General features: G+C 44.0%; 1 protein-coding gene and 1 long non-coding RNA gene across 3 annotated transcripts in view; one reads left to right on the forward strand and one right to left on the reverse strand.

Moving 5' to 3' along the window:
* LOC139600266 (uncharacterized) overlaps positions 1–7995 on the reverse strand; it is a 22164-nt gene extending 14169 nt beyond the window's left edge. The window contains exon 1 of the long non-coding RNA XR_011682467.1: positions 6982–7995. This is a non-coding gene — a long non-coding RNA (uncharacterized lncRNA). The remainder of the gene's footprint in view (positions 1–6981) is intronic.
* TMEM272 (transmembrane protein 272) overlaps positions 1–25187 on the forward strand; it is a 25710-nt gene extending 523 nt beyond the window's left edge. The window contains exons 2-5 of one of the 2 annotated variants that reach the window (XM_071448329.1): positions 3325–3408; positions 10542–10601; positions 16857–16939; positions 20082–25187. In XM_071448329.1, the coding sequence (XP_071304430.1) occupies positions 3351–3408; positions 10542–10601; positions 16857–16939; positions 20082–20444 (564 nt within the window). In that variant the 5' untranslated portion in view covers positions 3325–3350 and the 3' untranslated portion in view covers positions 20445–25187. Of the gene's footprint in view, positions 1–3324; positions 3409–10541; positions 10602–16856; positions 16940–20081 lie in introns of those variants that run through there. The other variant, XM_071448330.1, reaches the window with a different exon arrangement.
* Positions 25188–25779: the final 592 nt, after the last annotated feature.

Here is a 25779-nt window from a genome sequence, read left to right on the forward strand (position 1 = left end):
GGGTTTGCTGGCCCATGTACACCTCCCGTGTCCCAGCAGGGATCTCCTGGCAGTCAGAAGCCATCAAGTGGGAACTGGGATCTTAGGAAGCCCCACCAATTCTGCCTGCTGTGTCCACCAGCGCAGAGTGGGGCACCTGCATCTGGGAGAGAGAAGAGCTCAATTTGAAAAGTCTTTGAACACCCTAGTACCACTGTGGATGGACATGGCTCTTGTTTGGACTGACACATGGTGGGGCCAGCCTGAAGTTGTCTTCTGGCTTTGCTGTAGGTCAGGCATGCATCAGTCAGTGCTCACCCTCTTTTGACTCCTATTAGCTAAACATTTAGGATGAGAATAATGACCAGAAAAATAGTTCAAAGCTAAAACTAGCTGAAATAACAAAGCAAACAGGCTGGAGGGTCTGTTCTACACACACTTATCACTGCTGCTTGTAAGGGACAAGGAACTGAGAGCAACAGGCGGCAGTAATGTGAGCCACAGCATCTGTACTGGGTGGGCAAACCTGGCTGTGAGGGCACTCAGTGAGGAGTGTCAGACAGCCTGGAAGAGGCACAGGGGTGCTGTACTCTGGTGTGGCTCAGCTGCAAGCTGCCACCCTAAAAAGCAGCTGGATGGAATGGCTCCAGCCTCCTGCAAGGGGTTCAGAGACTTGTCCTCGCTGCTTGCTGGCCCTTCTAACCCAAGGGCAGGTCCCTTTCCACTGGGGAAACAAACTCAGGGAAGGACTGATGGGAGGAGGTCCAGAAGTTGGCTTTGGTCTTTAAATTTTTTTCCCGGCTTAGTTTTATGTTTTTCGTATGACTTTCCCAACTCACTGTCAAACTGGGAGCAGGTACAGTGGGGCAGGACACCTTCCTGCCCTTGTATGCCACCAGTGTTTGTGCTGTGCCAATTTTAGTTTCCTGTGAGTTTCAGTGACAATTTCTCTGCTTCAGCTGTGAAACAAAACCATTTTGCAGCTGCCTGGCTGCTGAATTGCACTTTAGCACCCTCATGCATTGGCACAAAAGAAAATAATTCATCCTTAACACCCACAGCAGCTTCTGCAGAATCACCAAAGGTGTGGGGGAAAGGGGCAACACCTCTTTATCTGGCAAATAGAATGAATTCTCTGAGGGATTTGTCAGTCCTGGAGAAGTCCAAGCCAACATCTAAGGACTGAAACCATTACCTGGTAGCTATGTGTGTTGTGTTCTTGTGTGAACGGGCTTTGTGCACAGCCATCATGAAATTGATTTCTTTATCTCACCTGTTAGAACAGCACACCCTAAGCTCTGAATCACAGTCACTTCTGGGCTCTGTCACTAGATGGTGACATGCTTCCAGATACCGAGTCCTCCTTCAGTTTGTCTTTTTCTTTAGTGTAAAAGAGCAGTAAATAAAGACAAAAAAAGTCCGGTTTACCCTCTGCTTATGGGAAAACAGCATTCCCAGCCACAATAAATTCTTCTTAAGATAACTTGATATTTAACTGATTTTTAATATGGCATTGGATTGATTAATATTGTTTCTGTAAGAATTACTGCTGTAAAAGTAATTTTAGTTATAAACATTTACATAATGACTAATATTCCCTATCTATGCACAATTTAGAACACCTTTGTCAGCAGACATTGCCAGATGCAAAATGAATGCCTGTTTGTGCATCTTCTAGAAACAAACCTGCACTGAAAGCTTTAAAGTTAATATGTCATTTGCATGGGAAAAGTACCAGTTTCCCTTCCTCTTTTCTGTTTTCTCTGAGCATGCAACAGTGCTTATTTTTTTCCTTGAAATTCTCATCAATAGTTGCAGCCCATAGGCACAGTATTTGCTCTGCTGAAGAAGGTTTGGTGGCTGGTCTGAGACACATGCACTCACCAGAGGTCAGGCACTCACATGTAATTTCCATTCCAGTCCATCATTCAGTACTGAAGGAGATGTTCTCTGGGATATGAAGATAGGGGCTGGAAAAGGAGAGCTAAATTCCATGAGACATCTGATGAGATCAGGCACACCAGAAACCTGCATGTATACATTGGTGGCTGGCTGCTGCCTGCAAGGGTTACTGATCTGGTGGGATGTCTGTGAATGCCTCAGTCCCTGACTCTTGCTTGGTCATTCACCCACAGGTAAAACCACACCTGCCTCTATTAACTGCCAGGAAACAGAACCTGCAATGCCATTGTGCAAGGAGCAAACCCCATCCCCTTCCCATGGCAGCAGAGGGTCCTGTCTGGGCTTGGGGACAGCCTCCTCTGCTCAGCCTTGACTAGGAGGGCTTGGACAGACTTTGGAGAGGGGTATGGCCATGGATCAGCTGGTTGAACAAGTCTGTCTTTATCTTTAGGTACATGCCTGGGGCCCCGTGGTCCCTAGTAGGCTCTGGGCCAAGCTGGACACACAGCATTGCACAAGAAAGCCCTAGGGTGGATCTCATGGCAATTTAGAACGGTGAGGCTAAGCTTAAAATACTGCTCTCTAATCATTAAGAAATCCAGGGGCTATTTTGAGGTAGGTGCAGGAATGCAGCTTCCCTTATCCTGGCCTCCTCCACACACACCTTCCTCTGTCACACAGCTGCTGGTAGTGGCGGACTTGTGGTGACCCTGGCCAGAAGCTGCAGCTTGGAGCATGTGGGGTGTGTGTGTGTGTGTGTGTGTGTGTGTGTGAGCTTTCCACACTCCCATTGATGTGGAATGCCACTTAACTGTCTGGTGCTGTCTGAGGCCAGAGCTTGGATGCCTGGCTGCTTGCTCATCCCTCACCCCACCTTGTAAAAATTCTTCTTTACAAGGAGCTACTTTCTAATCCAGATACTTTTCTGTCAAAGGCATGTTGTTCTGGGCTCCCTGTGGTTTGCAGTTTTTATTCCATATTCTTCTTCAGAATCCTCCTTGACCTTAAAACTCTTTTCATCTTCTCTCCTCCCTTTTTTCTTTAATTCATTTTTGCTCACTAGTCAATTCTTGCTGAGGTTTGTGTACCAAGCCCCACCTGTTTTCCTGGGTTTTCTCGTAAGAGTTAAATACTTTGTTCTGCCCGAAACCCAATCAAGGTGAAGATAGAACCTTTCATAGCTTTCAGGAAGATGGCATTAACACTTCTCCCCCAGCCTCCCTGTGACCCCAGGGCTCGAGCATCATCCCCAGCAGGCAAGCCTGGGGCTGCTGGAAGGCATACCTGCCTCTCGGTTTGCCACACTGCTGGCTGGGTTTGTGTGTGCTTGGGGTTTTTGAGGGTGGTGAAAGCCTACCAGCATGTGTGAGAGTACTCTGAGGCAAGATACTGAGTAAGGTGAAGACACTTCTCATAGCCATATCAATTTCTGTGTCTCCACAGGCACCCCAGAGGGCTCACCACCCACCATGGCTGCTGGCCTGGAGAAAGCCTGCCACCGGTGCATATCTAAAATTGCCAGCAATGGTAAGGCAGTTCTGGTAGCCATGGCCTCATGTATTTAAGCAGCTCTGTTACTAAGCCAAGTATATAAAGGAATCACAATGGTACCAAGTCCCACCTGAATCTTCCACTGAAGTTTCCTTTCCTAAATAATTTTGGGAACTGATGGAGTGTGCAATAGTAACTCTACCCTAACAGCAGCTGCCTGTTGCAGTATTTGAAGTATAGCAACCAGCACAAAATTTCAAACAAACATCACCATGTACCTAAATATGGGCAGCAACAGACAGCCTAAGCAAAATAATGTGTTTGCCTCCTCTCTGAAGTGTTACCTTACACATAGTGCAGCAGAAGCATCCACAGGGAAAATCACCTCATGAAGAGCAGCACAGCCAGCCTGGGAACAAACTCTCCTAGGAGTGATTCCCACCAAGCAAAACTGCTGCCAGCCTGTGTGATGGCACAGGGACACAAGTCTGGGGCTGGAATATGGTCAGGGATATCCCCCTTTCACCCAGTGAGATCTGGGACAGGTTTTTCTTCCCTTTGCTGGCCTGCTCCCTGGCACAAGGGCCATCTAGGTGGGGGTATCCCCCATAAGCAGCCCCTTGCTGGGGGTTGGAAGCATCAGTTATCTGGACAGAGGTTCTTTTGCATGACAGCCTGGGCTTGCTCAGGTTTTAAAGCAACTGGTTCTCCCCACCCAGGGTGGAGGACACGGGGCTGTAATGAGCTGACAGCTGGTGGAACAGGCTGGTTCTTGCTCTCAGCAGCAACACAGCAGAAAGTTGACCTGGGGTGAGGCTGTGCAAGCTGCACAGAGGCACAGGAGAAACACACTTCAGAGGTGGGGTGTTGTAAGATCAGGGAAGCAGTCTCCTCAGCAGGAGGTTAAAATCCATGGGTTTTAAAGCAGCTCACTCCTCCTGAGTGGATCTCCTTTTCACTCTGAGTTGCAAGTACCTTTTGCTTTCACTTCTATTTCTAATTCCCCTCAAATACATGAAGCAGCAAACCCCTTGACCACTCTTCCTAACTGATACTTTACCCACACTAATTGCTGCATTTGCCAGTCTAGGGTGTTACCTTGGAGTCTTCTATATTCCTGATCTTTGCTTTGCCTGAAAGGCTCTCAAAGCTCAGAATGAACTTTTATTAATGATTAAACCCCTCAACTCCTCGCTGTCTTACAACCAGGCAGAGAAAATCAGGCCAAAGGGACAGAAAGATCAATCCAGGCCTCCCTGCAGAAACCAGGCACAGGTAGGGAAGGAGAGGATATTTTCTGGCCCACTTTTTCATGCTTATCACTCCCTAGGGGAAAGGAGGGCTGGGGAGTGATGGAAAACAAGGGGTGCAGAGCATGCACCCTCATTACACTGTGAAGAGTGTCTGGGAGTGGAATTGGGACCCAACTGGTCCCTGTGGGATCCCTCACATCCTGCAGAAAGGACATGCAGGGAGGATCTGGACTCATTGGTGAATATCACAATTTAAAAGGTCAAAAGTGGTATTTTCTCTGATTTTTATTCCTAGTGTCTACAAGGAAAATGTTACCGTTCCCTGTTATTAAATTACCATTGGAATTTCAATAATGAGAGAGAAAATAATTAATCCTTTAGAATTTTTTTTTTAAAGATTGGGATTAGTTCTGATCTCAACTATCCTCTTCTACACCAGAAGTACCCTCTTGGGTACCTGAAAAGTTACCCATGTGTGAGGAGCTCAGAAATATCATTCCAGAAAAATATCTTCAGGTTCTTATCATGCTTAAGTTCAAAATAAGCTCAGCTTTAGCTATGGATCAGCTAATGCATTCAAAATTGATTTTTATGTTCATTAAAATGCAGTGATGCTTAATTTCATTTTTCCTCATCATTCTGTATTTATTTTTCAAAAACCTTTTCAGCAAAATCCACATTTGTACATTTGGTCTGCTGGTATTGAAATAACTCCCAAGAGCTCCAAGAACCCACCTTGGAGCATCTTTTCATTCTTGGTGTAGCAATTTACTGACCAAAATAAAAAAGCCTAATCCACTACCCTGGGTCTACTGCAAAGCAAACTGAATGGCTCTATATGTAATGCCTCAATATTGTTATAAAATTACTTCTGGAAATTATTCACAAGGGGCCAAATCCAGAATTTAGACCATGGCGTAACTGTAGTTCAGTATCCAGAGGCATAATATAATATCCAGGCTAGACACACTGCAATATTGCTCAACCCCCAAGGCAGCTACACCTAGGACATACATTTTAGGTGATGTGATGCTGATATCTGGGTACCAAAGTTCTATATTGCAGTAATTCAGCCCTGCCTAATCAAGGAGTGGTGGAGCACAGCAAAGAGCTGGTGGCCCTGAGCTGGGATTTGGTCAGTTTCTTCACACTTCCCCTGCCTCAAATGGTGGGGTTTTTCCTTTTGGGGGAACTAGAGGCCTCCATGGGAATGGCTGTTCCTTACCCTGAATCCTCCAGCTTCTGAGTATCTAGTCTGGTCAAGGGATTCAGTCATGCCAGGGATGGGATTCCTGCCCTTCATCCCCAGAGATTATTCCATCAATATATCTCCTTGCTGTGGCATTAGCCTCATGAACAGACAGTCTTTGGTTTTGCTCAAGGATATCTCATGTCTCTACTCTTTGGATCACTCACAGGTCTGGTTTTGAGTGCTCAAACCTTGCTGTTATTTTCTTATTTGGTGGTGGCCGGCCAAGCTGAACAGATTCTTGATCCTTTCCTTCATGTTAATTCATTCAAGTCTTTTCTGCATATCCCATCTGAGATAGTGACATTTTCCTGTGACTTGAAAGCACAGAAAGACAGCCAGTGATCACAGCTACCAAAATCACGGGCAGACTCATCCTGTCTGTAAAACACACAATCTTTCTGGGGCTGGTTCCCCAGAAAGATCCATCGAGACCTTCTCTGCCACCACCACACCCTCACAGGCTGCATTCTTTCTTTTCTCCAAGCACCTATCAGCACTGCAGGGGATGCCTGCAGATTCCATGAAGGAATAAAACAAGGATGAAAATACCTGTTCCCCAGCTGCACTCCAGCCTGTTACAGCACCCATGCTGCAGTGCAGCACACTGTGACACTGCTTGCTGAGCTACTGCATTGCCATCTGTGCCTGCCTCAGGGCATCAGCAGGCATGGGGCCCTGCCAACTGCATTTGACCCAAATTTCTTAACACCCAGACTGCTGGGAGTCAGGCCCCTTCAGAGCAGCATTCCCACAGGGTGCTGTCCGAAGGGCATACTTTGGCAGATTTTCACACAGAGTTTTGCTCCTCAGCTTGTTCATGCAGATAAATCCTAGGGTAACTGCAGACTTTGTTTGGAAGCTGGTAGTATCTCATGTAAAAAAATAAAAATTTCTTTTTTATCCAGAACCTGACAGACTACAGCAGCACCTGGGAGTGATGGTAATGTAACAAACACTTCATTTATTACTGTATTTATTATCAGAGACCTTTTCACTCTACTGAGCAGCTTGCACTACAGCTGTATTAGCATGCTACAGAGGAGAATAGGTAGATTAGGATTTATATTCATAAATAGCTGCTGAAAATCTTGTGAAGACTCTTACCTGAAAAGAAAGAATTTTTTCTCTCTCCTCAAAGTAAATAGGGACAGCGTGAGCTGATCTGTAACTTTCAAGTGCTTGGAAAACTCGTGGCAGCAAAATAAAGTCTGAAGAGCCCACGGGTGAATTGGTGTCACCTCCAGTACTGCCTCCAGATGCCAAGCAAATGCCAGAGGGCAACAGGCTGTGTGTCCTGAGGCCAGGCACAACAGGGAGCGGCAGAGAACTGGGAGGAGAGCTGCAGTGCAGGGGCGTGGCTGTGTAGGATGCAAAGGCTCAGGCATCAGACAGAAGAGAGACCATGACATACAGCCAAAATGTCAACAGAGATCTCAAGCGTGTTTACATCTGTGGGGAAATCCTGGCAAGAGGAATTCAGCCAAACAGCAGATTTGTATCAGCTGACTGTACTGCTGGGCAGGAGACACAAAACCTGCACCCTCTGATCTAATTTTTGTGAGCACAGATTTCAAGGAATGTGCAAGCTATTCAGCCAGCAGTTCTCTTCTTCCTCTGGTGTGATCCCAGACACGAGCTCTTCCCTCCATCCATTTCCCAGCACGTTAGGATGCCACAGCTGGACTTCATCAGTGCCCCAGCAGGCGCTGCCCTGCTGATACAGAGCAGCGAGGTCTCCTGCCTGATGCCCAGGCACCAGCTTCATGCAATACCCACCCTTTCGAGGCATGCCTGGAAACACTTCCCTGGCTGTGCTGTGTTTTCAGAGACTACCAGCCCTTTATTGCTACTTACTCCAGGAACGGGGCCAGGGTCTCCTCTGGCCAGCCTGTGAGACGATATCTCCGATACAAAAACACCACAAGCCCCACAGGTGGGACCTGCCTGCCGAGCAGCGTCCTCTCTGCTGAGCCGGGCTACCCTGCGGCAAGTACCATTCTCTGAAGCAATTTGTCTTCGGACCAGAACGGGGCAGCACAGCCCAGACAAACCCGGGCAGAGAATGCGTGTATGCCGGCTGAGCAGCATTTCTGTGAAACCCCCACGCTTCCAGCGAAAATCAGTCTTCAGCGCTGCTAGAGACACTGAGGGTGGCTGCAGAGCCCTGCCAGTTGTGTAGGCAATTGTTGAAGAGTCTCACTTTGTTAAACATGGATCTGGAAGCCTTCCCAGACTATGCATCTGCCCCTCCAATTCGAGACCTAAGAGGCTGTAGCTGAATGGGGAGATAATGAGTAAATACATTCCCAGCGCCTGCTTTGGGAGCGGAATTAATGAACCATCATCTCTTTCTCTTGAGCTCTGAGTGGTCTCTACCTCCCACTTCTCCCCTCCAAAAGCGGGCTGCTGGGCAGATGTCAGACACCAGAAAACACGGACACCTGTGTGCCAGATGTGCAGCCTCGCGAGCACATGAGCCCCCTGAGCTTTTTCCAGAGCTTACTGCGGCGTCCCTCCCCGGGCTCAGGCAGAGCAGGCGCTGCACAACTAACAGATGACACGATGCCGCCTCCTCCTCCTCCTCCTCCTCCTCCTCCTTCTTCTCCTTCTTCTCCTCCTTCTCCCGGGCTCCTGAGCACTTCCCTTGCAGCAGCAGGGACAGAAGGCAGCTGCGAAAGCACAGGCAGAGGGGTGACGTCGCTCCGAGGGCTGCTCTGCAGTCGGTGCAATGCCTGCAGACCTAAGCGACACCCCTTTGGGCACCAGATAAATGGGTTGCCCAGCCTATGGGCACTGTTTGCCCACAAATGATGTTGGAAGCCCAATTCATTTACAATACCATCACTTCTTGATATGAAAGAATAGTCTAGATAATGGCAAGAGGAGCTAGCACAAAATGTGACATGTGGTGAAAAGGGAAGGCTCTAGGCTAAGTTGTTCTAATGAGAGGCTGTCAGTGGTTGAAAGAGCTTAGTCAAGTGTAGGACACTATTCAAGCAGAGGAAGAATTTCTGTATTATGCAGCACTTGAGATAGGAGTCTGAGCAAAAATGAGAGGGAGAGAGAGAGAGAGAGAGAGAGAGAGGGGGAGGCTGGCCGACAGGGAAAGGAGGAGGGGGTGGCACAAAGGAACAGAAGTGCTTTCTTCAGCTCAAAATACCCTCGGTCTCTCCTAGTTCATGGAGATAACAAACATACTACTTCTGAGAAAGATGTTTCTCAAGGGCTTAAGTGTAAGATCCTGGTTCTCTGTGGAGAAAACACGAGCAGCATGTGGGGGATGGTGTGTTCCCATGAAAAGTGTCTGCGAGTCAGAAAGCCTGATGGATCTGCTCTGAATTTTGATGCTGCTCCTATGTCCTCTCTGTTTCTCCTTCTGGAAAACAGAGGCAGTGATGTTGCCCTTTTTCTCTAAGGCAGCCTGAGGGTGGTATTTTGGCAGTGCTGCAGAATTTTCCAGAGCGGCAATGTCCGCAGGGTGCTGGCAGTGTCCCTGCTCCTGCACGGCCAGGGGGACACCGTGCACCTTGTAGAGGTTGCAGATCTCTGGCATGGGGAACTGCAGGACACAGCTTACCCAGGGAAAGGGCTGGTCCCAAGCCAAATCCAAATACTCGCTCCAAGGTTTTTTTTGCAAGCCTCCAAGGAGACATCCTACTCCTTTTCTTATCCGTGTGCTTCTCAGCCCCTCTGTAATCTATGCCCACCTGCACTTTGGCACCCTGAGGCACCCACTTGCAGCCTGAGCCATTTCTGGGAGGGCTCTGAAGGGACACTTGCCACAGAATGTCCTCATTACGTTTTACTCTCATTTGGCAGGCCAGCGTTTCACTTTAATGTTGCCAAGTGTTCACGATTAGGCACAGAGGTGACAGCTCTTGTGAGACAGGCTGCTCACACTGTTCTAGACACTAGTGTCCCTCACCCACCGGGAAGGTAAACACTCATCCTCTGCAGCACCTGGCTGTGTAGGGGAAATATCAGGGCTCAGATACACCAGCAACTCTCTAGGGAGTAGGTAAGCCCCTCAGGTCCACTCACCCCCAGGGAGAGTCTGTGTGTACCCCTAAGAGCATCCTTCCACACAGCTTAAGCTGATCTATCCAATGACAAATCCCACTCCAGCTGCAACAGCGCAGCTGCCTTTGTGCTTGCGAGCTAAGCTGGGTCAGGGAGTTAGACCAGCCAGAAACTATTCACATCTGTGATAAAGACAGTTTATTTAGCTATCAGTGAAAAGTAAGTGGAATGGCATTAAAGCTGCTATTTGCTTAGCAAACAGATACGGCTCATCAGTTGCCATGGATCAGCTGATGCAGAATTATTTGTTACTGCACAGTTGCCTGGCAGTGCCTCTGAAAAGGATGCAGGATAAGGCAGCAGTGGATGACTCCTTGCCCTTGGATTAAGACAAGCTGCAAGTAGTAGCTTCAAAAGCAGTTTGTGTCTCTCACTGCATCCTGGAAGTGATAAAACATGTGCTGGTCTCATCACCGCAAATGCTGCACCACACAGATGATATTCCCACCCCAATCAAGTGCACTGCATTTCTTCCTACACAATTGTGTGGATTTACAGAGCATCTGTAAAGAACTAGATGGAAATGCGGGCCTCTAAACTTGAACTAGCCCAAATAACACTGTTTTTTTTTTTCTCCTTCACAGCATGCTTTATATTTGGGCTCCTTGCTTTCCTTGCCTTACCACTGTCCATGACTTTTATAGGTAAGTTGTCAACTAAAGTAAATTGAAAATAGAAACTTCCTGGCACTCTGTGGCAGGTTAACGTATCTGGTGGAAGAAAGGAACTGGAAAATTCAGGGTTTCCAACTGTTAAACCCCTGTCTTGGTACTTTAGCTTCAGACAGAATCTCAGCCCACACTCTGTATCAGGAATGAAGGAGTACTTGAATTCTGACCCTGTTTATCTTAAAAACCCCTCCAGTGTGTTTTACCTCAAAACCCAGCTTTGTCTGTGGGAGGAAGCTCAGAATCTGACATATGAGAAGATTTCATTACTCAGGATCCCTCTGTATTAACTACACTGCAAAAAATTATAGAAGCATATTGCTGGAAGGGAAAAAGAGATGTTGTAGGCTGCTATTTGTCCACCTTTTTGAAAGTCAGACCTGGTTTTTGGCTGATCTGCCCTCGAAGGCTGGATTTGTGAGTAGAATTTCAAGATCAAATATTTAAGAAAGGAAAATCCTTTGAGCTGCAGAATTTTATACCTTTTTAAACTGCATAAGGTCCCTCTTTTCTTAAACAACACCTTTCCCTTACCATTAATATAGATCTTTGTTTTTTCTGTAACACTTCATTGCTCCCTTTGAGTCTTTCACATCCTCCATAGGGGTTGTGAACCCCACTTGAGAAACATCAGTGGAGACACCAATCCACCTCTGCTTTTAGACAGGCCCATGTGCTCACAGCATCTCTGACAGATGTCTGACTTGCCCTTGCTCAAGGAAATTCCATGGCTTCCCAAGGAGGCTATTTCAACATTTTATTGCTCTCAAAGACAAAATATTTTTCCCCATATCCAACCAGAATCTTTCCTATGGCAAATGAAACAGATTACAGCTTGTCCTGCCCACTGTGGTCACAAAAACATATTGGTCACTGTCCTACTCAAGAGATCCTTGTAACTGTTTGAAGGCTGCTATTATAAACCTGCTCCATCTTGTCTTTTGTTTTCCCAGAGGTCTTAAAAACCTAATTCTTTCATCCTGACCTCACGGGTCACTGTTTCTGTAGCTTTTTTTTTTTTTTTTTCCCATTTTTACCTCCCTCCTTTGACCTCTGTGCAATGTAAGTATTTTTCCTTATTAATAAAAGAATGATGTAACACAGGCCTCCAGCTGAGACCTGAGGAATGAGCAGTGCAGAGTAATTAGCTCCTCTGTTTAACATGCAGGATTTCTGTAAACACACCTCAAGATGAAACATGGTCTCTCTGCACTAACTCATTTCCTCCAATTTAGTTTATGGTGCATTGTAAGCCCAGATGGTTTTTGGCAGTGCTGCTCCCTACCAGACATAGCTCGTTTTTTATTTACCTTGAAGTTTCCTCCCCTACACACAGTGTTTTGCTCTATCAGTTTTTGTCTTGTAGATTTTGAATGCCTTTTTCCAGTGTATCCAGATCACTTTGAATTCAAAGTCCTCAAGAGCCCTTGTCTCTGAGAAGCTGTTCACCTGGTGCCTCGTTCCTCATGAAGCATGGTCCAAAGGAACTCTAGATGCAGGTGCTGAGGGCAAGCTGCATCCCACCTAAACTCAGACTGTGTGCATCCACAGCCAGGCTGAGGTCTGTGTGTTGTCCTTGCAGGCTGTTAAGGGAAATTCCCACACCCTCTCTTAGGTGTCTGCCTTGAGATGAGGTGACTTAAGGCAGTTGTGATGCCTGGCCCATTGGCATGGATAGTTATCCAAACCCACATAATAAGTGTTCAGCTGGTGCTATTCCCTTAATTTGGGGCTTTCAAAGCACCACTCATGACTATGGTGGGATTCCAATTAGGATGTCCTAATTAGGAACCAGGGAGTTCTAACGAGGGATTGGGGAGCGATTAGGAAGTAGGGAAATGGACTGAACTGCTACATCTCAACACTTCTGCTCTTATATTTATCCATGACTTAAAATTGCTATTTATCCCTTAAGAAGATTCTAGCTTTAGCTTTTCCCCAGGCTGAATATGCCTGAACTGTGAAATAGGGATGGGAAGGTATAATACAAAATGTGGTATGGTTTCCATACATACTGACATCCTGCCTTCTGGAAATGAATCCAGGTCTGGAATCTGACCACTTGCAAATATAATTTCTCAGGAATATTTCACAGCATCTTTAAGATCAGTGAGAAGTGGAAAGTCTATAGTAAGATATTAGCCTGGAGCTCTGGATATCTCCTGCATCAGATACAGAGCTCTTTTTTCCCCCACAACTTACTGAAATTAACACTATAATGTAGTGTTGTCAGAGGATATTGGTTTCCTGCAGCTCCATATCAGCAAAGGTATTTTTAGGAAAATGAAATGTCAAGGAAAATGCTGATATTTATTTTCCAAGCAAAATCCTATGATTTTCTGATAATATTCTGTTGCCACAATCTCAGAAAAAAACTTGCTGATGTGCCTCCAGTCATTTTGGCTCTTGCTTCCTACAGAGGAAAACTGAGAGATAAAATACTTGTTAAAACTCAGAGATTAATAACAGGCAGCCCTAGTAATAATTACACCCTAATATCATACACTCTTAAAATTCGATAATGCTGTAAATCACAGTATAATTCAAGATACATGAAAAGGACTCAGCATATTTTCCATGCTGCAGACTTGTGACATCACTTAAGCCATAGACTGTTTAGCAGCTTTTTCACTTTTACTGGCAGAGAAGATCCCTTTTTTCACTGAACACTCCAAAGATATAAAGATTTATTTAATTTTTTTTTTTAGTTTCCGGGACAGCGAAGGATTACTCTCAATAACACATTCTTGTATGTTGTCCAGAGTACCTTTATATACAGAATACCCCAAGGGTAGCTAAATCACATTTGAAAGCTGATGACATGGGTTTTTTTTAATAAGCAGCCTAAATTGCCTCCTGTTCAAATTTAACCCAGTACTACTCCTCACACTCAACACCAAATAATTCCTCAAATCTCAAATGCTCCTGAGAATCGTCTGAAGCCTATTCTCTTACTCTGTGCCTTTACGTGGGAACCAGTTTTGTGCTTTAGCAGTAGTTGTTTACACAATCTTTCCTTGCATTCCAGTCCCTCAGCCAGTCCTCTGATTTGCTGACATGCTTTCTGATAAAATGGTGCCCAAAAGCAATTTCTTCGAGATAAAGTCTCTGCAGCACTAGATCCAAGTGTAAGGCCCACAGTCAGGGCTCGACTGAGGTCTGTGCTAAGTGATGGCAGCTGCAGCCATCCACGAGGAACACCTGAAAATGGCCTGGCATGTTGAGGTCTCTGCCTTCCATTAGGAATAAAGTTGTGTAGTAGGCACCAAAGAGCAGATCAGCCTTGCTATAAGCAGCCCTCCTTTCCTATGGGTGTACTTCAGCCGTTTCAGCTGAGAAGAGTAAAGCAGATAAAAAGAGACAATGCTGTACTGATTTTCATTCTTCCTGACCCCTCATCTCATGGATAATCATGAGTCACAAGGACACTTGGTAGCAATCCTTTATGGGCCATGCCAGAGCACTCCCCCAAATGGCGCCCTTAGAGAAGCTCATATCCTGTTTGCTCACAAGTGCTCTTTCCACTTGCTGGACCCTGTGTCCTGGATCCCATTGCAGTGTTGTTCTGTGGTAGCCAAGAGGTAAAATGTGCAAGTACCTCTGCTTTCCCAAGGCTCCCATCTCTTGTTTTTTCCCCTTTGGATGCTGTTCAGGCTGTGTCTGACCTTGCACAGGTCTTTGGTTCATTCATTTGGACTCCTCTGCTGGTCTGTGTTGTGGTCAGGCTCAATTGCTTTTCCCTCTGAACCACAGATTGCTCTGGCTTGCAGGGAGCACTGCAGTAGAAGTAGACCTTTGATCTCTCATGGTCCATATATCCCATCTCTAGCAGTTAAAGGAGAACATATCTGTTGCTTATGGGAAAGAATCTGTTGCTTTCCAACAAGTTTTGGTGCTCCCAGATAAACCAAACACGCTGTGTGAGAACTGATTGGCACATTTGCTGATTTCAGTGTAACAAATACCAGTGCCCATCTGTCAACTGTAGGTCCACATTTCCTATTCACACCTTGGGGTGTATTTTTAAAGTTACTACTGTATCACCTGCTTTGACCTACTCTTTTGCTTTCATATCTGTCTGCAGTATTCTCCTAAAACCTACAGAGTGCTGCTGTCTGTCACTCAAATCCTTCCCAAGACTGACTGATATCATGTTATATATATATATATATATATATATATATATATATATGAAAGGATTCCATAATAGATTTGTCTGGGAAAGAGAATCGGAGCAGCATGAGAAAAAAAAGAAAGGCATTTTTTCTTGACTTTTTTCCCCCCTCCAATTGAAATCTCAGTTAACACATTGGAAATAGAAATTGCCTAGGTTCCTAAACTGAAATATATTCCCAGTGATCCCTGGCCAGCTGCTTTTGTGGCAGGCTTTTAGATGGCCAAGAACTTTGGAAACCTTGGCAGCAGCTTTCTGATGAATTTGATGTAATTTGTGACAATTTCCCTGCTGCCCACCCCTGTAAAGCTGGGAATCTGATCAGGTCCCAGTGTTACATAGTGGCAAAATGGCCAAAAAATCACAGCTTTGTAATAAGAATGAAAGGGGAGAGAGTCCAAATCCATCTAAGTGCAGCCTTTTTCATTTATACAAAGGTTGGTAATAAATGCTTAGTATAGAAGAGTCCAGAGCCCTTACACACAGGGGATCACAAAACTGCAGACCACAAAACACTGTCCCATGTCCTGTGACTAAAGTCAGACCTGTAGCAAGCAACCACAATCCAGAGCACCTGTATTATGCCATGCAAAGAGTGCAGGAGAGGTTCAGGACATGAGCAATATTATGGACTAGCACTAGCAGTGGATTTGGTGGGCAAATTGACAAGCTAAACAGGATTACAGCTATATAAAAGAAAAACCAAAACAAAACAAAAAAAACCCTCCAAAACAACCAAAAAAAACTCCACCAAACCAAAACCCACTGGTACTTCTTTCCTAATTCCTCCTATTCAGTGTAGTTCTGAAAATGGAGGCAAGATGTTTCACCTGAGAGATGCTTAGCACTAAGACTTGCACATTCCTTTTGGTATCCTGCAACTAGGTAACCCCAATTATTCAGAGAAAAGTCAGAATACCTCCTTGCAAACTATTTATATAGCAAAAAGAAAACAGAAAATCCTTTCTACCCTGTGCAACTGATCTGTCAAAGCCCTGAAACATGGGATAAATATCAATAAAATTACAGTGTAATGAACTGTTTAAAATTTCTGAAGATGCCATTGGGTAAGAGACTTGGGCAGGGGATTCATCCCAGCTAACTTACAGGTACCTACAGCTGGCTGTCTGGATTCCTTGTACAGCCATGGAGAGACAGAAGTGCTTTCAGTGACCAACTCACCCAACCCATTTCAAATGCCTTTCTTAGGAAAAATGAATTGAATTTTACAAGTGCCTATTTCTCCCTATTGACTTCAGAGTGTAGAAAACTAGTTCACATATGGATGCCTGCATTGCAGACATCTATATTTGGACAGATGGGTTTCACTGCCACAGACCTGTATCACAAGCTTCAGTCTCTACTGCCAGCAACATCCTCACACAGCCATACACTCTCTTCCCTAAAACTTACCCAACTTTCTCTTTCTTGCAGTAGATTTGAGGGTTGCCAGGGTCCTCAGCTCCATAACAACCAATTCTTTTATCCTCCAGCAACCCAAACAGCTTGGAAACTTGAGCTTCTACAGCTCCCTATCAGCTGCCTGGAAAGCAAAAACAGTTCCAGGTGCACCCACGGGTATTGGCTCCCAAGCTTCCAGGCATCTGACTCAGGAACATGCCATACTTATAGGAACTAATGAGCAGGAAAATCCTGGGGGAAGTTTATCAGAATTCCTTCTTTTTGTAGTTTTGGTTTTCAGCGAATTTTCTACCACTGATTTCCTGTCCAGCTCAGTCAATGGTTCATTTAACAAAGAGCTGTGGCTGAAGCTAATGACCCTATATGTGGCTGCAATTAGTATTGCCAGAAAATAGTAATGTTGGTTTTGCCTTTGCTATCTCTCTTCCTTCTCTTGCCTTTTGCTTGTTCATGGCCCTCACTCCTCTAGTGGCAGGTACAGCCCCCTTTTAATTCAGCCCCCCTTTCAATAGACACAGGATACAAGTCTTGGGTGTAAGCAAGACATTTCACTTACAGCATCTATAATTCTTGCTGTACAGCTTGTTGCACTATCTGGTCAATTGAGATAACAAACATCCATTTTTGCCATTCAGGAATGAAGTTTTTGGAAGACTGCCCAGTTCAGCCACTGATTCCCTTATATCTGTTGGTGGGTGGCGTGATTGGCAGCTTAAAGGTAATGTGCCTTCTGTGTGTGAAAAATATTTTGTGTGACTTGACTCTGACTTGCTAGTTAAGACATGGTGATAGCTCCACACAGCCACATGCACCCAGTGCTGGAGCTACAGGATCAGGCTGTGCTTGTTCCAGCACCAAAAGCACCTGTCAGTCAAGTGAGCTGCTAATGAGCTCAGCATTGTCCCACACATTGTGGTGTGACTTTCTCCTGCACCACAGCATCTGTGCTACCATCCCTACTGAGGGAAATGACTACTTAACATGGATGCCTGTGGTAAATGGGGTCCTTTTTCCACAAGCAATCCTCCAAGCATGTCAAATCTTTCTCCATTATTTTCATACAGACAGGACAAAAAGCTAAGTTACTCTCCTTGCTTTGGGAGTACTACAAAACCACTTGTGTTTGTACATAGTCCTTCACAAGTTCAATTACTCCCACTCTGACCTGGCCAGAAGTAAATGACTGCAGCAGAATCACTTCCTGACAAAGTAAATATATCCTTGCAACACAGCAAGGCTTATTAATCTAGATGCACCATTTTCTAACCACAGCTATCTGTCTTCTAGTGGACTGTGCTCACTTCTATCTTTGCTGAGCCCTAGTCTGGCAGTTTGACAAGTAGAGGCGTCCTCATACCTGTGATAAACCCTGGTCACTATAAAGCTATATAACTCTGTATTGACTCTAAAGGATCCACCCTGTTCTGACAGTCCTTTGCAGATGGTGTTAACTGGCTTTTAGGGAGCATGAAGAGCCTTACCACAACAATTCTAGCCATTTTCTTTGCCAGGACTGAAAGAAAGAGGAAAGAATCCTCCTCTACAGGTCTCTGCATTCACTGCACTCTTTCAAAGTGGTAACCCAACAAAACCACAGTACATCACTGGGATATGAATCATGCCCTCCAAGGACCTTTGGTCAGTAAATAAGAAAATGGAAAAAAAAAAAAAAGTGCTTAATCTTGTTACAAGGAATTTGCTGCGTTGTGAGTTCTACTGGCAAATGCTTAGTCATTCAATCACACCAGTGGACTTATCTGTATAATCAAAGGTTCATTTAATAATAGTTTAGAAAATATTAGAGCAGAACTGAAAGGCAATTTTGAGGCTAGTGGACTGAAGCTTTCATAAAAAATGTTGACTCGTTCTTAGCCATTTCTGTTAAAAGTCAGTTTTTCTCACTAAAACTAAGGTGGCAAACGGATCAGTTAATATTGATGCTGACATCAAAAAATGCTTTGAATTTTACTTCAGTTGACAGCAGGACTGCTTACTTTGCAGTTTGGCAATGCATTTGGTCAGAACTTGATTAGCTTCACTCACGTGTTATCTCAGCACTTGGTCTGCAGCCAAATTCAAGTCTCTCGCCCGTCTGAACTGTGCCCTCTGTTCTGTTCACTGGACTGCACTGACTTCATCCAGCAGTGCCCTTGCTTGAGCTCTGAAAGTTAAAAGGTCACAGAATGGGTGCAGGATGAAGTCTGAAAGGATGCTGTCCTGTGATGGACATCATATAATAGCAAGTCATTCTAGCCCAGATCTGTGCAGTCTGTAGGCTCCTCATCTATTTCTTTACCACCTTCAGTCTTTTAAAAAGCAATGGTAACTGTTCACCAAGGCAACTGAACCATCCTAGAGCACCCAGAGAGGCCTGCTGAATTCATGCCATGCTGCTCCATAAATGTATGTTCAGCAGCTAGTAACAATGTGAGCAACTGCCAGCAATTTCTTCAATCACGCTTGGCAAGGCAATATCCATAAGAATTAAATGCACTTTCTGTGAACTACTTAAATGCAGTTGAGATCCATAAATCTACCTGGGAGGTCTCTCTGACTGCCTCAAACCCAATACTCATCTGCCATTTAACCCCATTCTCACTGCTGAGCTTGAGAACCTGAGTGCTGAGCTGAAAGCTAAGTGGACTGAAGCACAGCCACAGGCACCCTCATGCAGAAACCTCAGAGCCACTGGCCAGGCAGGTTTATCACTCCAGTGCCTCATGAGTCTGTGTAAAGCAAATGTTCATATGAAAAGATGATAGTTTGAGCAAGCCTGTTGCTTTGAGTGCTCAGCTGGATGTGAGACATCAGTGGAAACACCATTTTTTTGCCTATGCTGGTGCTCGGACTTTAAACTGTGTTTCTCAAAAACTGGTACCAACATCTGGGCTGGAAAACCAGTTGGTTTTGTGAACAAATATTTAATCATTTATGTATAACCAAACAGTTTTCCAGAGAAGAGAAAGAATAAGAGAAAACTCTGGATTCTCTTGCTAAGCTTTTCCTATTGAAAATGGGGCACATGGAATAAAATCTGAGCCTGGAAAAATACACACCCGAACAGGTTTTCCTTGGCCAGTGTTCTGGAGAAAGAAGAGTGTAAAATGAGGGATGCTCTTCTTTTTCATTTCAAGCAGAAAAATGAGCACAGATTATAACTCTGTGAAAGAGAACATGATTGAGAACCCCAGTGAATCTACCTGTGTTCTTTGTATTGTCAAGACTAAATGAGAAATCCAGGCATCACTGATGAGTCCTACTGCATTTCCCTGTATACCAGCCCTTCCTAACCACCAGGCATCATGCTATTTCACATATTTCTCTGCTAGTTTTGACTGAAGGCAGGAATGGGGCAATCTGGGAAAATGGCACTTAATTGAAGAAAATTTGACAACAGTACATTGCAAGTATCTAAAGCAATTTCTTTGAGGTTTAAGTCATAGTCTATATGCTTTATAATTTGATATAAACTGATCCAACTTTATAACCATGGAAAAATAGAGTTAGAAGAGAAAAATCTACCCACTACAAGGCAGGAACTACACTACTTAAGTCATTTAGCAGTTACTGTAATCTGTTCTTAAAAGTCTCCAGCGTGGGAGCTGCTGCCATCTCCCTGCACAATCTGTTCTCATGCCTTTCCATCAGCAATTTTTTTCCAGTGTATGACCCCCACTGGTGAATAACCTACAAGGAAAAAATGCATTATTTTCCAGAAGTACCTGCCTCATTTGTGGCTCCTTAGCTTTCTGTTTTCCCACATCCAATTTTATTTGACCCAAAGACTGGCAGCGGCCAGGAGGTGTTCAGACTCTCTGCAGCCACTTTACTTATTCCCTTTTCTCCCCCAATGCCTCCAGGTGACTCTCCTGCTGTACGACTCAACCAGGATGAGGCAGCTGCTTTCCAAGTCTGTTGTGATTGATGATGATGACGACGATGAGTATCCCTGGAGGCAGAATGCTCACAAGTACTACGTCCACCTAACCCTCAGTCTTTTCCTCTTTCTCTGGTTCATTCTTGGGAACTACTGGGTTTTTTCTGTGTATCTGCCAAATTTCATCCCGCCTTTTCATCAGCCTCAGGATTACTGTGACAAAACTCTGTACATTTTTGCTGTTGGTGTTCTCATTATTAGCCATACTGTTCTGTTTCTCCTTATCTTTTGTAGCTGCTGCATATACTGTTTTTCCAGGCAAAGATTCTCTTCTGAGGAAGACTAAATGCTACATAAATAAATCTCCAGATGTTTGGGAAAGCGTGTACAACAAAGAACAGGCAATAATTCAACCTTGTGTACATCTTTGTTGTATGATATATATGTGTGATAGCAGTCAACTTCAAGGGGAAATTAAAAAATACAGTGCCATCTGGAAATAGCTATGCTGGAATACAGCATAGTCTATGCAAAAATGCTGCTGCAGGTGCTAGGGTATACTCCTGCTAACTTTTACATCCCATTTTTTAACTCTGGATGTTTTACCAGGAGGGAGCTCTTGCAGATGGCAAACCCCTCTAAAATCAGGTCCCCCTTATGTTGTATATAGCACACTACATCTTTGCCTATAAAAGTAGCCATGTTGTCCTCTTCACTGGGATCTGAACATCTCCCCATAGTCTTGCTGAGGTTTGCTATTGTCCCTGAGTTACAGATGAGGGAGCTGAGACAAAGGGTTGTATTCAGGCCACTTAGCAAAGCACATGGACTCTGTGGGCTCCGATAGTAACCGAGATGCTCACTAGAGAGCTATTCAGGCCCCTGTCAGACTGGCCAGTAAGCAGCTGTGATAGCAATACCAGCTTGTATAAAAGGCAGCCTGAATATGGCCCTCAGGTCTCTTCTGAACTTGGACTAGGAAGCGTCTATATCTAACTTTGAGGCTAAACCAGAATACATCCATATATATCCAATACATCCAAAGTTGAGCCAAGGCTGCTTTGCAAGTCTTTGGCAGAACAAAGAACTGAACTACTGAGTGTCAGATTGGTGCTTCAACAGGGTCAGCATTCCCCAGTCAGGGGATACACTTTTTCTATAGCAGTAATTTGCCAATACCGCACTAACACAAAGATTACTGTCAAACCATTGTGATCAAGTTCATAGAAAAACTGATGATGTTACCTTGGTATTTTGAATATAGACCACAACAACAAGACTTGGGTGGGGATGTGAGAATTTCAGGCAGATGTGTTCTCTACAGCAGTTCTCTGGTTGTGGTGTGAATGTACATTTGATTTGTTCATTTTGGTGCTGTACATATGGAAATCTGTACTTAATGGACTGATGTAATGCAAGCAGCTTTTCAGTCAGCAGCAGCAGCTTTAAAAGCACCAGCATGCAGAGAGACAATTTTTTTTTGTGACATGTAATGGAACAACCCCAGAAGTGGTCCTGGTAGATTGTTTTTTCATGTGTTGATGAATGCACTGTAAAAGTGCTCTTTCTGCTTTTGCTCTTATGCACTTATGTTAATGTGGTCAAAATGGAAGGGCTCCCCTCTAGATGAGCTTGAGGGTGGCCCAAGGCACAGGAAAAGATGTGTGTTTTGTGTATTTTGTCTGTTAAAACCCACACAGCTGAAACTTGTGTTTTAGAGAAACCCAAAAGGGTTATAAAATGCCTGTGAAAGGGTGAAATATGTAAAAGAGCTCAACAATATGCCACAGCTGAACAGGATCTGCTCAACCATCCTTCCTGGGACTGAGTCTGAAAGCAGTGTAACATCTGTAGGAACCACCTGTCTTCAAACAAGAACATTTATCTCACCAGCTATTGTATAGATAAGCCTGCATTTGGTTTACAAGGATTTTAATTCAGGCCCCAGATTTATGAACTGTTTATTTCCAGAGAACTAATCTTAGAAAGAAGGTAGGACAAAGATGAAATAATCTGACATGAGGGCAGCATCAGTGTAGCATTCCTCTGTTCTGCAGCATCCATTCAGGACAGGTCACAGCCAGGCTGCCCCATTCAGAAATCCCTGGAATAGGTATCACTAATCCTGCTGGCTTAGGCCATGCACAGTTTTATGTAGGGAAATGGGACCAGTGGAAATCTTTCCTTTTATTTGTAGGCCTCAGATTGGATCTGGGAAAAATCACTGGCTCTGTTTCCCCGAAGAGCTGCTCCACCACACTCTCCACTGCCCCTCATTTTTCTGAAACATAACTGCTGCCAATGGTGAAATGCTAGAATTCCTCTTTCCCACCACAAACACTGCAATGGCTCATGACTTGGGCTTCAGGATTTCAGGGTTCAGTTCTGAACTGATCTATAGGATTTTACCTTCAGTGGAAAGCATCTTTCATTTGTTAAGAACCCAAAATGTTTAAGAAATTGCCTATCAGAAGGCATAACTCCATCCATCACTCAAATGCAACAGAGCAGCTGTTTATCATTACACAGGAACTTTACCCAGAAGCCTGGAACAGGCGTAAAACCAGAAAATTATACTCAGTTGACAGTGCAAAAGAAATTTAACAAAAAAGTAGCTCCACCCACAGGGCCCCTGTACAAACTTCCCTGTTGGAAAATACTGCTAGAATCACTCTTAATCACCAGGAATTAAGGGCTTATACTCCTGACCTAAGTCTGAATTGATTGTAGTGACCTCACAGCAAGTGATGATGTTCTCCTATTGGAGCAAATAAGAGGAGATTTTAGTTCAGCCCAGAGGAGAAGAGCTGTAAGGTGATATTGTCTTGTGTTTGCTGTGTGCTTTCGTGAGCATGGTTACAGCAGCTCAGCAGATGTGCGATGATTTGCCAAATTTCAGCCACACAACATTAAACCTGAGGCCTATGCCTTATTCATGGAGGCTAAGACTGACTGATTCTCTACAGTCTGACATGGAGGATTAATTCTTCAGATATGAGAACCCAGGGCATCCACTGACATCTTGGGAAAGTGCTGCTAAGTCACTGTGCTAGTGTTAAACACCTGGTTGGTACAAACACAAATTTATAGAGGTTGTATTAATGAGGCAAAATACATTTTTGAAATATTTTGAAGTTATAAAAACTGAACAAAACCAAAAAACTTTGCTACAACCAAGAGAGAAAAATTCTGCACTGATAGAATCTACCTTTACCACGTGTACATCAATACGCTATGGCACATACGAGTGAGAACATCAACACCTCCAAAACAGTTGGAGCCATCAGTTCTGTGCCCAAAGGAATCTAAGCATGCCTTCTGCACTTTCAGCAGACTGGAGTCTTGCAGGACTGGAGCAGGGATACCTGGTTTGGACATGTCATTAGATACACCTGAGTCACAGTGACTCTTCTGACCCACCAGCTGCATAGTTTCTCTCAAGTTGCCCCAAGAGCACTCAAATCTAAATGAAAACAGTTTAATTGAAGACACTTTATCTCACTTAGGGGCAAACTATGAACGTGTGTACAGGCCACAGCACCTTAACTTGCAAGCAGCAGCATTTTGAATTGCCACAAAATGATGGTGTCCCAGACAAATGCTCATTTCCTTACAGAAGTAGGTGTGGCACCTCAGCAAACAGCTGTGGAGGAATTAAGTCATTACAGCCCAAAGGTCAAGCAGCTGAAAATACAGTCTACACCTTAAAATGTTTAATTTGAATTTTGCCACTAGACTAAAATTACAAATTGAAAATGTTAATTTTCTTCCCACAGTTATATAAACGTCTACTGAAAAACTGAACAAAATACACCCTTAAGCTAATTATTATGCACTCAACATTGACTACAATGCAGGAAACCAGCTCTGTTTCAGTTATATCAGCTCCCCTTCTTGAGAAGGAAAGATCTATTTCCAGTATTTAAAGGAAAAAATATATATTACTTCAATGGCTAGGATAGCCAGCTCACTGCTAGTTGTGAGTACTACAGAAATCTAGTAATATGAAGACCCAAAGACAATTCTGTCTGCACACACTGACTCTATACACACACATACAAGTGCACTGTCAGGAACCATGAAATAAATTACACTCATTACAGTTTATTTGCCACAGTATATTTGTCCTCCTACTACTCCACCTTCTTTAGCAATAGGCATAAGATTCCAAAGCTCTAGAAAGTAGCTTTCCACAGCTATTTTAGAAGCAGCAGACAGACAAGCAACCCTTCACTCCAAATGCTGAACACAGACAGCTCCTACCTGCTGGCCCAAAGAAGAGAGAAAAGAAGAGCATCAGACATACCACAGACCTCATCTTCTCAGGACTGGAAACCAGAACGCTGTGCTGTAAGAGAAGATGATCTCTCTCACAGAGCACTTGCTCTGAGCTTTATGAGGTCCCAAGACATCAGACTTTAAAACTACAAGGTAACTGTGCAGAAAAAAAAAAAAAAAAACCTAGAATAGCTTCTGCTTCTTTGTGCCAAGACCTGTTTCAAATGTCCCAGATCCTGAAATAGGAACAGTTGGTGTAAAAGATCCTAAATGCTTTGACTTTACAGGCCAAGGGCTACAAAGATGAAACTGATGATAACTCATATATATTGTACAACATTTTAAATTAGACCAGTTTCTGTAAGTTATCTTGAATATTTTCTCAGATAATTAATATTCTCCAAATTCTAGTTGGTGGGGACTTTGCATCACAAGGAGGACGCTTCTATTTCTACATGTAATACAGAAATGATTGTTACATCAGGACTGCAAATTGAAACTGTTGCTTGGTGGCACAGGTTTCTTCAGGTTCCTGTTCACTGCTGGAGTAGATGCAGATCCCTCAGGTATCAGCCATAGGAAGAAACAAAAAATGTTTTTAGAAAGTATAGTACTTGAGGGAAAATAAAAAAGGCTGGCAAGTGCCACCTGATATTGCATAGTACAAGGAAAGTGCTGAAAAGAACAATGTCATATTGAAAGATTTCTGAACAAATTGTATGGAATTCTGAGAAATCATGTATATGTGTTTGTAACAATGATTTTCTACCAAATGTCTCATTTGAATAAAAATGAGTGTAAGTGCATAAGACTATGTGACTGCAGTCTTAAAATTAAGGTACTTTACATTTACCAGTCATGATAATTTTAATCAAGCCTGCTGCAATTTTGCTGAGATGAATAGTTATATCAGAGACTGATTTCGCCCACAGATTTGAATCTCAGCCATACTGACTCTTCTGTATGATTAGTAATACTCCAGCAAAGGAAGAATCCATTATTCCCTTCCCCATGCTGCAGAACAGCAGCTCAAATGTGAGAGATGAAAACTATGGGCCTGCAAATCACCATACAAGAAAGCTTTCTTTTTACAAGGTCCTCTTGATGCCCAGATGAGTTAGGTACCTGCATGTGGAAGGGAGCCTACAAAAAAGATGGAGAGAGACTTTTTACAAGAGCATGTAGTGACAGGATAATGAGAAATGGCTTCAAGCTGAAAGAGAGTAGATTTAGGTTAGATAATAGGGAAAAATTCCTCACTCTAAGGGTAGTGAGGCATTGGAACAGGTTGCCCTGACAAGTTGTGGGTGCCCCATCCCTGGAAGTGTTTAAAGACAAGTCGCATAGAGTGCTGAATAACCTGGTCTTGTGAAATGTGTCCCTGCCCACACCAGGGGGGTTTG

The sequence above is a fragment of the Agelaius tricolor genome, unplaced genomic scaffold (assembly GCF_023055355.1).
Source record: "Agelaius tricolor isolate 1412-34295 unplaced genomic scaffold, bAgeTri1.0.p SCAF_26, whole genome shotgun sequence".
In the NCBI taxonomy this organism is placed as follows: Eukaryota; Metazoa; Chordata; class Aves; order Passeriformes; family Icteridae; genus Agelaius; species Agelaius tricolor.